The sequence below is a fragment of the Pholcus phalangioides genome, unplaced genomic scaffold, assembly GCF_987345545.1.
Source record: "Pholcus phalangioides strain wild (caught in Gottingen) unplaced genomic scaffold, Ppha-v1.0 ptg000007l_1, whole genome shotgun sequence".
Taxonomy (NCBI): Eukaryota; Metazoa; Arthropoda; class Arachnida; order Araneae; family Pholcidae; genus Pholcus; species Pholcus phalangioides.
The window spans coordinates 58,936,836-58,954,646 of record NW_028301600.1 but is presented as its reverse complement, the minus strand read 5'-3'; the positions used below and the strand labels follow the sequence as shown (position 1 = coordinate 58,954,646).

Here is a 17,811-nt window from a genome sequence, read left to right as displayed (position 1 = left end):
CCTTATTGCCCAAGCTCCTGGCATTTATTAGCACACATTTTAATTGGCCCTGTGATTTAGTGTCAGCTGTAACACCAGATCTGCACAGTTAAAACTTAATTTAGAGGGCATGTTGGTTGAAAATTTGAAGTAACAACTGCTATGATGCAAACTTTTGAAAACAAATAATAATTAACCACTAATTATAATTTGATATTAATTCAAAATATGTTTTTCATATTATATTCACAATAATGTAGATATAGAGGCATTTCACCAAAGTAAAATATGGGTTAAACACACTTTGGCATCGTTTTTAGAAGCAGAGTGGTTAAAAAAGCTGACCATATATGACCTGCAACCAAATAAAGCAGTGTTTTTCAAAGTGCGCATCACAGCTCCTAGGGGCATTGCCAACATTCATCAAGGGCGTCATGGCGAGCTGACAATATTGATGTGTGCTTATTTAATACTTTGAAGTGTTTCTTTTCGAGACTGTTCTAGGGAGCCACAGATAGCTGATGAGTAAGGCAAGGAAGGCACGGATGGCAAAAATTTTAGAACCACTTTTATGGATTGTTAAGTTTGATTTGGAATCAGAGTGAAGGGATTTTTAGTTCAATTAGATAAAAAAACCATATAACCCTAAACATATGTCACTGTGCTGAGTGTAAAGTTGGCTCCAATCTTGCTTTGGACAAGGGATAACAAAAAACCTATAATATTGAAATTAGGATAATATATTCTTTGGCTCAAACTAGTGGCCATATGTAAGAAGACACGGTCTGGCCTTGATGCAAACAGATTAGTTCATGCTTGTTGCATTTGGGCCTCTAGTACCTTTGTGAGGTAATGAAATCATTGTTCCAGCTGGTCCCATACATGCTTGATTGCCCATAAGTCTGAGTAAGCAGGTTCCCTCATATCATGACCAGAGGTGATCAGCTATCATTAGTGATAGACACTTTTCAGACCTATCCAAGAATGATGTCACTCTCCGATACCCATACAAAGATTTTTAACAGCTGGCTGATGTGAAGATATATTTTGCAAAGAGAAAATTTAACTGCCCCTTCGGGGAACTGAATCCATGTCCTTTCATTTTCCATGTGAACGCCCTAGACCACTAGACTACAGAGGCAACAGATATCTCAATATTTCCTTGGAGCTTGTGTGCACTGAACGGGACCGTACATGGACGGTTGGACCTAACTCAGGCCAAAGTTCACAATTACACATAATGCCACCAGATGGTGACTTATCCGAGGATATCACTCTCTGCTATCCATACAAAGGTTTTTAACAGCTAGCTGATGCAAAGATACATTTTGGAAAGAAAATTCAACTGCCTTTGCGGGGAATCAAACCAACGTCCTTTCACTTTCTGGGTGAATGCACTAGACTATAGAGGCAACGAACATCTCAATATTTTCTTGCAGTTTGTGTGCACTGAACGGGACCGTACATGGACGGTTGGACCTAACTCAGGCCAAAACTCACAATTGCTGACAATGCCACCAGATGTCGACTTATCCGAGGATGATGTCACTCTAGTGGTCTAGGGCATTCACCCAGAAAGTGAAAGGATGTGGGTTTGTTTCCCCGCAGGGTTAGTTGAATTTTCTCTCTTCCAAAATATATCTTCACGTCAGCCAGCTGTTAAAAACCTTTGTATAAATAGCGGAAAATGACATCATCCTCAGATAAGTTGCCATCTGGTGGCATTGTCAGCAATTGGGGCTTTGGCTCGAGTTAGGTCCGACCATCCATGTACGGTCCCGTTCAATGTACATGAGCTCCAAGAAAATATTGAGATATTCATTGCCTCTGTAGTCTAGTGGTCTAGGGCATTCACCCGGAAAATGAAAGGATGTGGGTTCAATTCTCCACAGTGGCATTTGAATTTTCTCTCTTTCCAAAATATATCTTCACATCAGCCAGCTGTTAAAAACCTTTGTACTCTTCAGACCCTCACACCATTAGCTGATGATGTTCAATCACTCCAGACACCTCTGAAAATAAAGCATAGGCAGAGATAGACTTACAGGACTGAGGGCACGACAAAATAATGATGTCAGTACATCAGTACATATATGCATGTATATGTTAGATGAGTTGACCCCTCTCTTCCACATTGACATGAAAAAATTATAATATGAAAATACTATACAAGACGAGTGCTGTCTTAATGTAAGGACCCAAGCATGGCTCTGGATCTTCGAGTGCTTAGGAGGACTTCAAGATTATGAGATCTGGTACTACAATTTTGTAAAATAAGTAGACTGGCAATTGCTAATTACAAAAAGATAAGGGCTATCTGAATGTCACTTGCCTGGGGGGCATAATGCTCTCTTGAGACAGCCCTGTACAGGACATGAAGTGAACACTTCTTTTGTGGGCAAATACAAGCTGTAATGGTAAAATAAAAGTTTTGTTTGTTCTAGGTGCAACACTTTAGTAATACTACATAGCACCCCCATCAAAAGATGGTATTTATCCTCGAACATCCTCATCTCATAAACAGTTGAACCCCAATTTTGTGCCCAAATTTATTTTGCAGAATTGTGGTGCTATAACGAGTTTGGCATTATATCAAATCTCAGTTGATGTGATCCCTATATATGGAAAATTTGTTCATTGGAACTTTTTGGCGCTAAGCAGGGTTGGTATTACATTGGGAAACACTATAACAGGGATCACCTGTATATGTAAATCCAGAAGAGAATGTTCTATGAATAAAAATATGTGGTATAGGTTTTCATCAAATTCAATTAGACAAGGAAGGGAAGAAAAAAGCTCTAATTCAAACACTATTTTTTTCCTTCTGTTTAAAAATGTGACAAAGAATACCACACTCTGCAACTTTCTGCAGCTGAAGAACAGGTTTTAAATTCCAGTCAGATGAGGTTGGACTGAGATCAGTCACCTGCTGATGATATGTTAAATGTAATATGTAGTACACGAAATAATATTAAGTGAACTAAGGTGCAACTTATAAAAATCCACTTCAGTCAAACTAGTATTAGTTTAAATTTGTTCTGTCATTGTTTTTCATTCTTATTTGAAGAAGTAATTTTGATCTGATATAACCCACTTAAAGTATTTCTGCGCAAAAAATAGCCCACAAGCTGAATGTTTTGCATATCCATGTTTATAAAGAAAAAGCTTGTTATACATAAGGGTGTCACCTCATCCCTTCCAAATAATCAAGCATACACTTTAAAAAAGGTAATTACATATGTTTAATTTTAGTACCCTGGTTAATCTGCTGCCCAGTTGTATAATCAAGGTTCTACTATAGTATCACTGTCTGAAAATGTGTAACTCATGATTTGTGTACTTTGCTTCAATATTTTTTAGTGATGTATGATTACATTAAGCCAATTCTATGCTCATTGTTTATATGATAATGTTATTGTTCATTTTAAAACAAAGTATTCTCAGAAGTATTTGTTTTTCCCCTTTTTTTGCAAAACTCTGACTGACCGTTCCTCTGATTTTAAAGGGAAAGGTAAAAAAAATTTTCAGTTTGGCTTCAAAACAGTTTTCTCAAAGCTATATTGCTACAAAAGATAGTGCTGTTATTTTTTTCTTTTGATTGCATGGCTGATATACTAGAGGTTATTTTTGTTTTTCAAGAATTTTAAATTTCAGTATATTATGCTGGTGTTTTGTCGAATATGCATCAAGCTACTAATTCCATGTGTGAATGCAAGTTATTTGTTTGAATGCTTTGCTTTTTCTGTATTTCAAGTAGTTTTTGATTACATAAATATGCACTTCTGAGCTTTCAGTTTTTAAATTAACAGTTTGCTTATTGTGTTTCTATAAAAAATACTTTGGATCTCACATTTCTTTATAGAAATTTTCCCTTTATTAAAAAATGAAGGGGTTTTTTTTCATAAGTTTTTACTGTTTGGAAAAAAATATTCTAGTCACACGTTTTTGAAAGCCATTTGAAAGAAAAATTAGATTTTTATACAATCGATACCCTTATATGAGGTGGGTAGGAAGTGCATAAAATGTTAAACAACTAAGAAAATAGAGAATTTATCTGATTGAGATGTGGGCATTGTCTGCACAGGGTAGAAAACCAGGTTACAAAAATCAAGGACGCAAATGTTGGAGCAGTAGACTCTTGGTAATCCGGGACATATCAGACCAGAGGTACACCGGATTACTGGAATGTCTTTGAAAAAAGAACAATGCAGTCAAATTATTTAAACTACTGTATGCCAGATTTTTATTAACAAAATGCTGTATAAAGCCAAAAATGAACCAAACTTTAAATATGAATTTATAATATTATATACACTGCTGGCCACCCAAATTGCAACACCAAGAAAGACAAGAGATATCGCAACAATATTTATTTTGTAGATAACATGTTGACCAAGCATCAAATGATTAAATTTATAGACTTCTGTGAAGTGTGGTTCCTGCCAAAATCAGTAGCCAGAGTAGCCGCCATTGTTGGAGATCACCGCTGCCACACGCCTCGGCATTGATTCAAAGAGACTTTGGATGTGTTCTTGGGGTACAGCAGACCAAGCAGCTTCCACGCGTTGCCAAAGTTGATCTGGTGTGGCAGCTGGGATGTAATCTGGGTCAATCGTTGAGCAACCATGGACCACATGTTTTCTATCGGCGAAAGATCCGGAGAGCAAGCTGGCCAGGGAAGCAATTCAATCTGGCGATTGACGAAGAACCTTTGGACAATGCGTGCCACGTGTGGTCGCACATTATCCTGTTGAAATATGGCTGTGGGCAAGCCCTGAAGGTAAGGAAGGCCAACTGGCTCCAACATCTCGGAGATGTAGCGCTGGCTTTTTAAAGTACCGGCAATGCGTACTAGAGGAGTGCGAGAGTGATATCCAATACCGCCCCATACCATAATACCCGGTGCAGGACCAGTGTGGCGGTGCATAACGCAGCTGTTCAGCATCCTCTCTCCACGGTGTCCCCAGACTCGAATCCGACCATCGTGGTGTTGCAGACAGAAGCGTGACTCGTCAGTAAAGACAATTTCATTCCATTGTGCTGTCCACATCCTTCTTTCATCGCACCATTGGCGGCAGAGACGTCTGTGGTTCTGCGTCAAGGGTAGACGAATCAATGGACGTCTTGCGGACAGACCACTCTGCTGTAAACGGCGTCGAATGGTACGCGCAGACACTGGATGATGCGGTACAGACTGAATGTGCTGTGCTATGGTTCGTGATGTGGCTGAGCGATCCGTCACTGCCATACGTACAATACGCCTGTCATCACGTGAAGTGGTGCACTGAGGTGGATGCGATCGAACACGTCGGTCCGTCGTACCCTCCTGCATCCAACGATCGCATATCCGCATTACAGTTGTTTGGTTTCGTCCAACACGACTACCGATTTCCCTGAAAGATAATCCACAATCTCGGTAGGCCACTATCCTTCCTCTGGCGAACTCGGATACTTGATCAAAAGATGATCGCTGTTTTCTACGAGGCATAATTGATCGTCTTTTTGAAAAAACCACAAGAAAAACACAATTGCCGTACTTCAAATCGTCCAAATCTCCAAGCCTTAAATAGCGCTTTGAAGTGGCGCCACAGTCGCGCGTGATGTGCGTCTGCGCTGAAATTCTAATCATTTGCATATCTCACCTCCGCTAATGCATGTTGTAAATTTCATATTATTTGCATGCTTCCTTCAGGGTGTTGCATTTACGGTGGCCAGCAGTGTATTTTATAAATTTGCTGAAATGAGTTTGCATAATGAATCTATACATGAATATGCATAACTGTTATTCCATTGGAGTAAAAAAACTGGGGTGCACAGGAGGGGGGGGGTGCATATTCCTTGACAAGATAAAGCAACTTCCCGCCTTTCTCAAGCTTTTTAATAATCTAATTTTTTTAAATGAGAATTAATGTTTCGACTGCAATGATATTGCGCATGATAAATAGAAAGGATATTCAATCCTCTCTACTTATTGACTTGATAAAATTTATAGTAAGTAAAAATTTTATAAATAAGGTCTATCTCTGGACCAGAGTTCAGTGAGCTTCTCTCTTGGGGGGGGGGGGGGGGGTCTTTGAATTTTTTCACAGCTCCTGTGGTCCCTTTACTATCTACTATGACTCCCCTTCCACTTGATTTCCTTCTTTAAAATATCTGTATAGCCCCAGGTTGAGAACCACTTGTTTACACTATCTGAATTGGGTTCCTCTGGGAATATGCCTGGCATTTGCTTTTCTTTTTAAAGTGCACAAACTTGTTGCAACCACATTGTTGCAACCTTGTACCATACAATATTTTAGAAACATGACTAAATCTCTTTGATGGACTGAAACAAGATATATCCTCATGAGCAGCCTATTTATTGCTTGTTTTCTAACTTGTCATCCCATCCACATCATGCTAGAGCTCAGCAGATCATTCAAGAATAATGCACAGTTGACTTAGTTTAATACAAGCAGAGCAACTAAAATTTGTGATGCAAGTCACAGAAACAGTTTTATTGACAGACCGTGCAGGAAATGGAAGACATTTGACATGGTTTCAATCTAGAGCTGTTGCATCCAAAACGGACAATTTAGTGCGTGTAACAATAATTTTGACATGCAGTTTTCGTGAAGCTTTAAAATCTTTGGGCTTACCTGCATCTGTGGTATGCAATGCTTATTCTTCATCCATTCTACTAATCTTGTCATGTCATTTCTTTTTGAGACCTTTGGCGAGTGGAGAATCAGTAGTAGGTACTGCAACAAAATCAAGTGGTTTCTTCACTATACAGATTTAACACTCTATGGAATAGTAGGTAAACTTTGCTTAATGATACTTTGCCATACGAAAAATCAACCATTGCTTCTCACTACTGGCAAGAGGACCATAGATTCAAATTTCAGAAAGCGAAAGTCTTCCGCAAAGTAATGTCCATGGTTGATTTGGACTTCTACGAAGGCACATATATTCGTGCCTTCAAAAACAAATTAGTAAACAATAATAAATCAACACCAATGATCGCAGCACAGAGGCTTCATTCTGATCACGATGCTTGACTTGGACAGACATATATTTTTTCTTTCTGCTGAGCAACCAAGAGTTAAGATTTGATAATCAATCCAAGTGGAATCCTTGGTCAGCATATTTTGTATTTTCTGAAGATGACACCCATAGTGTGTTGAAATGCATAAGGAGTTTTGATTTTTCCTTGTATTTGCCTTTTTCATTGGTGATTTTTCTGAGTGCCTAACACTCTAATTGTTTGAATCAAAAGATGTTATTCAATGTTAGTTAACGTTCATCTGTTCTGATATACTATACTCTGCAATTGCAAGCATTGTTACTCACGTGAATTATGAAACATCCTGTAGCTGAGAGCATGTCAAACACTTGATACACACCATAATAAACACAGTGAATTTCATTCATTGTCGACGTACACTGAAGAGCCAAAAAAACTGGTTACCTGCCTAATATAATATCGTGTAGGGCCCCGCGAGCCCGCAGAAGTGCTGCAACACGACGGGGCATGGACTTGACTAATGTCTGAAGTAGTGCTGGAGATAATTGACACCATGAATCCTGCAGGGCTGTCCATAAATCCGTAGGAGTAAGAGGGGGTGGAGATCTCTTCTGAACAGCACATTGCAAGGCATCCCAGATATGTTCAATAATGTTCATGTCTGGGGATTTAGGTGGCCAGCTGAAGTGTCTAAAGTCAGAAGAGTGTTCCTGGAGTCACTTTGTAGCAATTCTGGACGTGTGGGGTGTCGCATTGTCGTGCTGAAATTGTCCAAGTCCGTTGGAATGCACAATGGACATGAATGGGTGCAGGTGATCAGACAGGATGCTTATGTACCTGTCACCTGTCAGAGTCGTATCTAGACGTATCAGGGGTCCCATATCACGCCAACTGCACACACCCCATACCACTTCACCAAACACCAACTCTGGCCATATCGCTATATTGCAATTTACTGCCATTAGTGAGATGGGTTGGAAGTGAAGGCGCTGCCTATCGGTGGTCGGCAGCGCCACCATACCATCGCCCCATACCATCACAGAGCTTCCACCAGCTTGAACAGTCCCCTGTTGACATGTAGGGTCCATGGACTCATGAGGTTGTCTCCATACCCGTACACGTCCATCAGCTCGAAGCAATTGGAACTGAGACTCGTCAGACCAGGCAACGTGTTTCCAGTCCTCAACAGTCCAATGTCGGTGTTGTGGGGCCCAGGCATGTAGGGGGCCCTCGAGCCCGCAAAACGACGTGGCATGGACTCGACTAATGTCTGAAGTAGTGATGGAGATAATTGACACCATGAATCCTGCAGGGCTGTCGATAAATCTGTAGGAGTAAGAGGGGGTGGATACCTCTTCTGAACAGCACGTTGCAAGGCATCCCAGATATGTTCAATAATGTTCATGTCTGGGGATTTTGGTGGCCAGCGGAAGTGTCTAAAGTCAGAAGAGTGTTCCTGGAGCCACTTCGTAGCAATTCTGGACGTGTGGGGTGTCGCATTGTCGTGCTGAAATTGTCCAAGTCCGTCGGAATGCACAATGGACATGAATGGGTGCAGGTGATCAGACAGTATGCTTACGTACCTGTCACCTGTCAGAGTCGTATCTAGACGTATCAGGGGTCCCATATCACGCCAACTGCACACACCCCATACCACTTCACCAAACACCAACTCTGGCCATATCGCTATATTGCAATTTACTGCCATTAGTGAGATGGGTTGGAAGTGAAGGCGCTGCCTATCGGTGGTCGGCAGCGCCACCATACCATCGCCCCATACCATCACAGAGCCTCCACCAGCTTGAACAGTCCCCTGTTGACATGTAGGGTCCATGGACTCATGAGGTTGTCTCCATACCCGTACACGTCCATCAGCTTGAAGCAATTGGAACCGAGACTCGTCAGACCATGCAACGTGTTTCCAGTCCTCAACAGTCCAATGTCGGTGTTGTGGGGCCCAGGCGAGGCATAAAGCTTTGTGTCGTGCAGTCATCAAGGGTACACGAGTGGGCCTTCGGCTCCGAAAGCCCATATCGATGATGTGTCATTGAATGGCTCGCACGCGGACACTTGTTGATGGCCCAGCATTGACATCTGCAGCAATTTGCGGAAGGGTTGCATGTCTGTCACGTTTAATGATTCTCGTCAGTCGTCTTTGGTCCCGTTCTTGCATGATATTTTTCCGGCTTCAGCGATGTCGTAGATTTAATTTTTTACCGGATTCCCAATATTCACGGTACACTCGTGAAATGGTTGTACGTGAAAATCTAAATTTCATCGCTACCTCGGAGATGCTATGTCCCATCTCTTGTGCGCCGACTATAACACCACGTTCGAACTCACTTAAATCTCGATAACCTGCCATTGCAGCAGCAGTAACCGATCTAACAACTATGCCAGACACTTTTTGTGTTATATAGGCATTGCCGACGGCAGCGCCGTACTCTGATTGGTTTCATGTCTCTTTATTTGCATACGCATGCCTGTACCAGTTTTTTTGGCTCTTCAGTTTAGTTATCTGTTGTCTTTTTGATGTCAAGGTTACACAACAACAATTGTTATCAACAGTGTTACCAAAAATTTTTGTAACAAATTTTCTCCCCTGTCAAAAAAAAATCCTCTGTACAGACAGTACCTATTCGGCTAACTGCATCTAAATCTGATTATTTTCCCATTTTTTATCAATTTTCAAATTTCTACTCCCTTTGAGAGTTTCTGCACTGTATATGAAAAACACTATAAGCACTGCAGAAACATATTTAAAATAACTTATTAAATGTTTCAAATTTTATTGAAGAACCTGTTTGGGCATCATTCGAACCCACATCTTTGATTGGATTCTCTTATGATAGACAACTTTTTTCTTTTAACATAATGTATAAATCATGGGTTTTTTTCACTGAAATTCAGCTTGCACTGTTCAAACAGTTACAATTTTGAATCATGCATGCTTTGAAATGATACTACTGATTTTCTGCTATTTATGTTTATTCAAATTTTGATAATCTCAAGTCATATTTGAACTCTTGTGAGCTCATTAAGTTTATATAATATGCAAATGATAGAATTAAGCTCACGGGGCATTTGTTGTGCTCTAATATCTAGAGTAGTGAGGACTTTTAACAGTTATTTGCAATCTGCTAAACTGTAGATATCTGTCTAATTTTTCCTTGTGTGCATAAAATTATGATGGCTTGTTAAAATTTAAGAAAAAATTGAATGATTAGTTTTTTTAGAAGGTTTATAATGTCTATAATATTACTCATGATGCATATTCAATTCAGGGTATTATAGTCATTTCAGGTGTTATCTGTATAGAAAGAGATACAAATGAGAAAAAGAGGAAACACTTTTTTTTAATCTTTATTCTGTTTGTTTTATTACGTACCAACTTATATCGGCCTTATCATAAAAAACACAAAATAGCAAAAATTTATTTATTTATTCAATATTTATTGGCCTATACAAGAGGATGCAGAATTTATATATGATGAAAGTGATGATTGATGGAACAAGAGAATTCGGAAATCGTAGTACAATCTACAATATTTGATGGTAGGTTGTTCCAGTCGATAATAGTTCTTGGGAAGAAGCTAAATTTGTGACAATCTGAAGAGACAAAGATGGGCGGTAATTTTTGGGAATTTAATTTACAGAATCAGCTGTGACAAAACCTGTTTACTTTTACCTTGATTGCTGTTGTCACTTTCACAAAAGTGATTTAAGCTAAGCTATTGTACATATTTACAACCCTAGGTAAAAAACTTCTAATGACATTATATACTGCAACTGTGATTGATAATGCATTAATAATTTGTGATCTATTCCAAGATATTCCAAGCATATTTATGGAGGGGGAAGAAAAAACCTGGAACAAATAGGGCATCCTAAAAACATTTTTGGGCACATGGCAATCCTGAATTTTTTCTGATAAATGCAATCTTGTGGTGTTTGTGTGTCAGCATTGATGATTGTTATGGAATAACATCTATTGCAAAAACAATTAGTGAGATGAAAAATCGAGCCAGATGCATTGCCTAAAATAAAACCATGGCATCTATACCAAAATGACCGGCACAGTCGTCAGAGTCCAGAGGTCTCCTCGGTACTACTGTAAATTCAGTTTTCAGTTTGGTGGCACCATTTCTTGATGACTTCATCACAAACAGTATCTTCCTTTGGAGATTTCAGAATATGGTGATCAAATACTTTTCAGATTGAGTTTTGATATAGTTTTGCAGTCAGTCAATTACAATTGTGTGGTCATAGTGACAGACTCACATTGCCAGAACCTGTGTTTGGATCCCACTGGCAGCACAGGTGGTGGTTTTCTGTGTGTGATGCGAGTGCAAAATGCGAGCTGATCTCCATGTTAAGAAGTCTCGCCACAAAAAGTAACAAGCCTACAACGATAAAAATATTCAATCATTACTCTTCACTCTGATTTGAGAAATAGGTGGCAGCACTAAAAATTCACCCAAAACACTAGTTACGCACTCCAACTGTTAGGCACACTTCCGGCGTAACTCATTCAGTAGCAAATTGCCCAAACCAGATAGCGATAGACAAGAGTTTTGCTCGGTTTGAAAGAAAGAAAGTAAGTCATAGTCAATTAGATTCCAGTAACCTTTTCAAGCACCTGAGTAGCACAATGGTAAGATGCTCGTCTTCCACTATGAAAGTTGTCAAGGTCCATGGGTTCAAATCCGAGCTTAGCATGCCAGAAACCAATTCTTTACCTACCAAGCTTGGGCGACCACCGATAGATGGTGCCTTCAGTTCCCACCCAACTCCACTGGTTGGAAATTGCCATATATGGCGATATATGACCAGAGTTGGTGTGCTGTAAAGTAGTAATCTTTTCAGAATTTCCTAATTATCGCATTGATCTGCTGTTTCTTCATATTTTATAAGTAGTGATACAAAAAAACACACCTCCATGGTTTTGAACCTGGAATGATAAAGTGCAATACATGCATGGTATGCACTTTTTACAATTTTTTTTTCTTTTGGCATTTTGTTGCCAAATTACACTGAAGACACTGTTTTTGCATTAATAATAAGACTATCAAATACCTCAGCATAGGTCTAAAGATTAATTGAAATCTGAAAGGGAAATCTTATTATCTTGTATAAAGATTTATATTATCTTCTATCAATGCCATACCTTTGTAGAACTATTTTCTAATCTTCAAGTTACATAAAAGGTATTGTACAGAGGTGTAAATACCTAGGAGAGTGTATCACTTCACAAAAGACTTTCACTTTAAATTAAACAGCAGCTGCTAATGTATAGATGAGCAAACCATTTATTTACTGCCAATTCTAGGAAGTAAATTGTTACATTGTAAATCTTATATACATGTTCGCAAAAGTAGTATGATATATGATGAATATTTCATGATTCAAGATATTGGATGATTAGTATCTAGCTGTAATAGCTTATAGGAATTAATACATTAATAATTTAATCATAAAAAAGAGAGAGAAAAAAACCCTTTATATATATTGTAAAACTTTTAGTGGAAAAATAATTTACCAGCAATGAATTGTTTGAAATCATATACATTCAAACCTCTCTATCTCAAGACTGATGGGACCAAAAAAAATTTGTGATAGTTTTCAAGATAAAGTCTTCTTGCATAAAAAAGGAAAAACAAAAAATTAAAAAGATTTTGATTAAGAAAAATAAAATACTACACATTTTACTACATACTAATGAAAAAAATTAGTTAACTTAAACAAATAATGATCAATTACACTATATGTAAGCTAAGCCAAACCTCCTTTTGTTGAATGTTAACCCCAATATGCTTATCAATTTTGCTTACTTATACTATGAGCATAAGTGGATACATGCTCTTTGAACAGGAAGGGGGAGGGACAATATTCCACTTCCAACTTCCCCTATGCCAGTGTTTCTCAACCGCTGGTCCGCTCAGTCAAACCAGGCAGTGAATAGCTCACCGATTCATTTTTATCCATTTATACCCTATTAGGCATGCGTATTACTGAGCGTTCTACTCACATAAAAGAAATCAACCGGTCCACGGTCTTCCAAAATTCCAAAGGTTGAGAACCACTGCCCTATGCCACTAATACTTCTGCTTAAGTGAACTGTATTCTCCCCCCCCCCCTTGTATCCTCTTATGCCTGTGATTGACAAGATCAGTCACCACAATGTGTTGTAATACTAAATTGATTATACTTCCTTCTGCGTTTCTTTCACCTCCAGAAAAAAAGCCAGATTCATGCAGAAAAGAAATTTCTGTATTTTCTTTTTGCTATAATGTGGCTTAACCTTCAAGAAAAAGATAAAAATGCATTGATTTAGTATAGTATGGTTCTTTAACCTTTTGCAACTGCAAACTGGTGAAAAGATTTGAAAAATTTTATGGACCAGCAGAAATGGGAGAAATAGTTTGCAGTCTGGCAAAAGTAAATAAACAGTTGAAATAATTTGTGGACCAGTGAAAAAGATATAAATAAAAGAAGTAGTTAGTGTGTGTACCATCAAAAACAAAATAATTTGCTTTCCAGCAAAGAAAACATAAACAGGAGAAATGATTTGCGGCTAATAATAAATAAATAAACAAATTGGAAGAATAATTTTTAGACCTGAACATAGATTCTTTAATGAATTGACCCATAAAGTTAGCAACTTGTTTAGAAGATAAACAATACTAGCTATTCTTTTTTTCATTGCGCTTGTAAATATTTCATTTCTTTAGCTCATAAAGTAGTATAAGAGCTAAAAAGTATTGCTTGTATTTATATACTTTTCTCTGTATGCAGTAGTGAATAATTTGGAAACTGTGATTTCATGCATACCGTATTCCAACTCATAATCCAGCATACTGAAAAAATATAGGGTCAGCAGTTTTTGATTCGTGTCAGTTGGTTATTTCCAGCATGCTGGAGTTGCAAACACATTTTCATTGTTAGCACATCGATAAAAATTGCTATAATATGCATACCTCTTTGTTGATATACTTTTAATGCTACGTATCTGCTTGAAAATATTCCTCACAAAATTTGATTTTATACTGAATTAGAAAAATAAGATAAACTAAATTCCTATATTCAAATGATCAATAAATTATCTATCTCATTTTCTTGTTGAGTCCATTTATCCAGATTCACCATACTCGGCACTCTACATAGTTCCAGATGCCAACAATTCTGCCAATCTGTTGGGGCATCTTTCCTAGTCCTTAATTTTGGAGGCCACATCTAATAAATGAGTCTTTTATGAACTCACCTGAAATATCATTCCATGAAATCTTGGAATATGATACACTATTTCTGTTCCCAGATTTTGTGAATTCAGCTTCTCCATCTCAAAGAAACTCATTCCAAAAAATTTTCATTTCTGTTCTTTAGAGTTTGTTCCAGTACACATCCGTAGGTTGCGCAACAATGGTGTTAATCCACCTGGGATAATGGAAATGCTAGTGCCATAATGTTGTTTGAAGCTTGCTTTGATAGTTTTCTTCAAATGGGCTGGTGCACTATCCATATGTATGGGTTTTGTCTTGAAAATTGTTAAGTCTTTTCCCCCCCCCGTACTTCCTTTTTATAGTCGTTCAGTAATACATTCATCATGGAGCCTTTTTGTGGCAACAGTCACTACAACATCCTAAGGAAAACACCTTTTGGAATGTTTTCAATTCTTTTGAATGTAAGCATTGGTTTCAATTTCATGCAATCGTTAATTTAGACTTTTTCGTCTTCAACAAAAAGAAACCTTCCTGGGCAAGAAAAGGTCAAGTTTCAAGAAAAAGTGTTTGGTTTATCTCGCATGCCCGAAAATATGAGGTTTTCTGGCATGCTGTGCGTCCTCACGATTTTTTGGCATGTTGGATTATGTGTGAAAGTACAGTCTTTATTGCTATATATTTCATTCACCCTTGTGGTTTTTTTTTGTGTGCGTATCTGAACAAAACTATATAAAAAGTTTAATTGATGAGAAAAGTAGTTTTTTGAGTTATATATAAGTAATAAACATTTTTATATTTTAGAGACTTTGCATATGTAGCTAGAGACAGGGTAACAAGGAAATATATGTGTCATGTATTCCGCTGTGATATTCCAGCTAGAATTATTGCAAACACTCTGAGGGACATATGCAAGAAAATCATGATTGAAAGAAGTCTGCAACAGAATTTAGCAAAACAGGTTGTTCCTGGCCAGATCCCTAGTGGCAATGGATCTATTGTTACTTTGGGAATGCCTACACGTCCCACAAATTTTCCCGTAGAGCAGCAGTGCTTTTTAAAAAGAGATGGCTCAAGTTCCTACACCATGGGTATGAAGTCTAAACCAAATAATTTAATTTATTACTTTTTCTGTCTTTGTAGCTTTTATCATATTACAATATAATTCCTAAGCTGAAATTGAAAACATAAAATATGTACTATATATTTAAATTTAAGAAAAGTTAATAAAAATAGTTTACTCCTATAATATATTAATGTTAGTGCCACATCTTTCCAGTATAAAATTTAACTTGCACATTAAGTTTTCTTCTATATCTTACAGACAGATATTTTTTTCAGAAAAAATGATTAGTTGATTTTCAGAACCAATTCTGGATAAGTGAAGTGCAATTTAATTGGTGATATTTGAAATTGATTCAATGATAGTAATAGTCACTTTATTTGAGATTAAATATTTTTTAAACAAAAACTAACATATACACTGCATCAGTGTGACACACTGCAAGCAAGAAATACTGTATTCAAGATATCTAAGCTTATCAGGTTCTGTTCATAATGGTTTGTACATCTTTTATTATTATTATTTTTTTTTTTACCTGTTATTGAAATATATTTTTCAAAGTAAGTGATTCTCAATTTTCAAGGTTACATGATTAATGCAGATTACTATTGCCAAAAGAATTTTAATGCAAAATAAATTGAGTTCAACTATATTTGTGATAATAGCCGTCTTGTTTTGTTGTGTAACAACAGAAAAAATATCCATAACTACTTTGTCTGCTACAGAAAATTTTAAAGTTTTTAATATAATGAATTTTGTTTTATCAATCTGATAGAATTTAAGTTTAGAAAAAATTGAAATAAATCCAAAAGAAATGAAAGATGTGTTTTTTTAGCACAGTCCTTTCCAACACCAATGGAAGAGCCGAAGAAAGTGCTGAAAGTACATTATGTTGGAACTATAAGTGTCGGAAAAGCGACAGGTGTAGATGTATTGAATGATGCAATTGAACAACTTTCAAATGAAATTCCTCCATCTGACTATAGATTTGTCAATGTAGCTGTAGCTCCATCAACGATAACAATTTCAGAACATGGAGTAAGTGTGTTACATAAATATTGGTAATTAAGTTACAGAAATTGATTTTATGATTTTTTTCTAAGTGACATAAGTATAATAATCATTCAAATCTTCATACCTATATTATGTGTGTGTATTACAAAACTTATTACAGATACATGTGTGAAAGTTTAATTTCAAATTTTCAGTTTTTCGTGGGATTATAATACTGTATGATACTTTTAAATTCTACTTATACTTGAGTGCGTGTATTTCAACTCAGTAATGGATATTCTCATTTCAGGATAATGGGAAAGTTATAGAAGAATGTCGTGTAAGGTTTCTATCATTTTTAGGAATTGGAAAAAATATCAAGTAAGTTTTTGTTATTTGAAATCATCTGTATACTGATTCCAATATTGTATTTCATTCATATTAAGTTGAAGTTGGTGATTAGAAGCCAACCAGTTCTTTAAAAAAAAATTACCCAGTAATTATATATTATCCCTCAAGGATCAATCCTTGAGCTTTGTCTTCTTTGCATGTATGTAAATGATTTTCTTAATGTGAAGAGAGGCTCAGTATATGTTAAAGACACTGCTGTTCTAACCAAAGAAAGACATTCAGCTAAGGCTTTAGCGATACCTACAATTAACATGATTAATGCAGTGTACTTAGTTTACATCAATATCTACTTTCATCCTCATTCTTTTGGAAAAAAAAAATTTCCCTCCCATTAAATTCACAAATCTGAGTACAAGTATCTCTAGGAAATCCTCTGTTAAGGCCCAAATGGGATGGTCACTTTTATGAGACCTCAAAAAACATCCTTACTATTCCTCAGTATGATTGCTAGCTACATTGTAAATATGTAAAAACTGGATATTTGTAATATTTCTTTCAATTGAGAAGCCAGAAAAAGTAACAAATCCATTTTTTTTTTGCATTTCTGTATTAATATGTAAGTAGCTCAGTGAAATAACTAACCTGTCACTAGGATCTTTATTGATATCATGTACTTCTCTCCTGATACCCATATCTTAGCATTTATTTATTTCTAACGAATCACCAGAAGCTCCTTTATAAAGAGAAGAATTCTATTCTCCCCTTTTTTGCTAACAGATGCTTTTCTCAACTAACATCATCAAAACTGTGAGATTTTTCCTTGTAAACATCATAAAAGCCTTTTTTCCAATTTCTTTGACACACATTTCATTGGAGCAACGTGTTCAAATGCAACAGACCTTAGAATATCTTCCTCTTTTTATTTATTTTATTTATTTATTCATTTATTGGTCTCCTGCATAGACACTTCACACAAAGCAATGATAGGCTGACCATATATGCTCTAGAAAAATACGGGAAAGTGGGCTTTGAATACGGGACAATGCCAATTATTGCCAAAAGTAACCAGAGTTGCGAACTTGTAGGGAAATCACAGAAAAATCGCCAATCGTGTGAAATGAAGTGCCACTTCAAATTGTAATAAATTAAAAAAAAAACATGACAAATATGTGAGATGAATATTCGTATTTGTAGTCGTAATT

At 36.9% G+C, this 17,811-nt stretch overlaps 1 protein-coding gene across 2 annotated transcripts in view; it reads left to right on the top strand.

Moving 5' to 3' along the window:
* LOC149085556 (protein Fe65 homolog) overlaps nt 1-17,811 on the top strand; it is an 85,673-nt gene that overhangs the window by 60,477 nt on the left and 7,385 nt on the right. For both annotated transcript variants that reach the window (XM_089233625.1, XM_089233626.1), the window contains 3 exons: nt 15,007-15,293; nt 16,101-16,303; nt 16,569-16,639. In XM_089233625.1, coding sequence (XP_089089751.1) covers nt 15,007-15,293; nt 16,101-16,303; nt 16,569-16,639 — 561 coding nt within the window. The remainder of the gene's footprint in view (nt 1-15,006; nt 15,294-16,100; nt 16,304-16,568; nt 16,640-17,811) is intronic.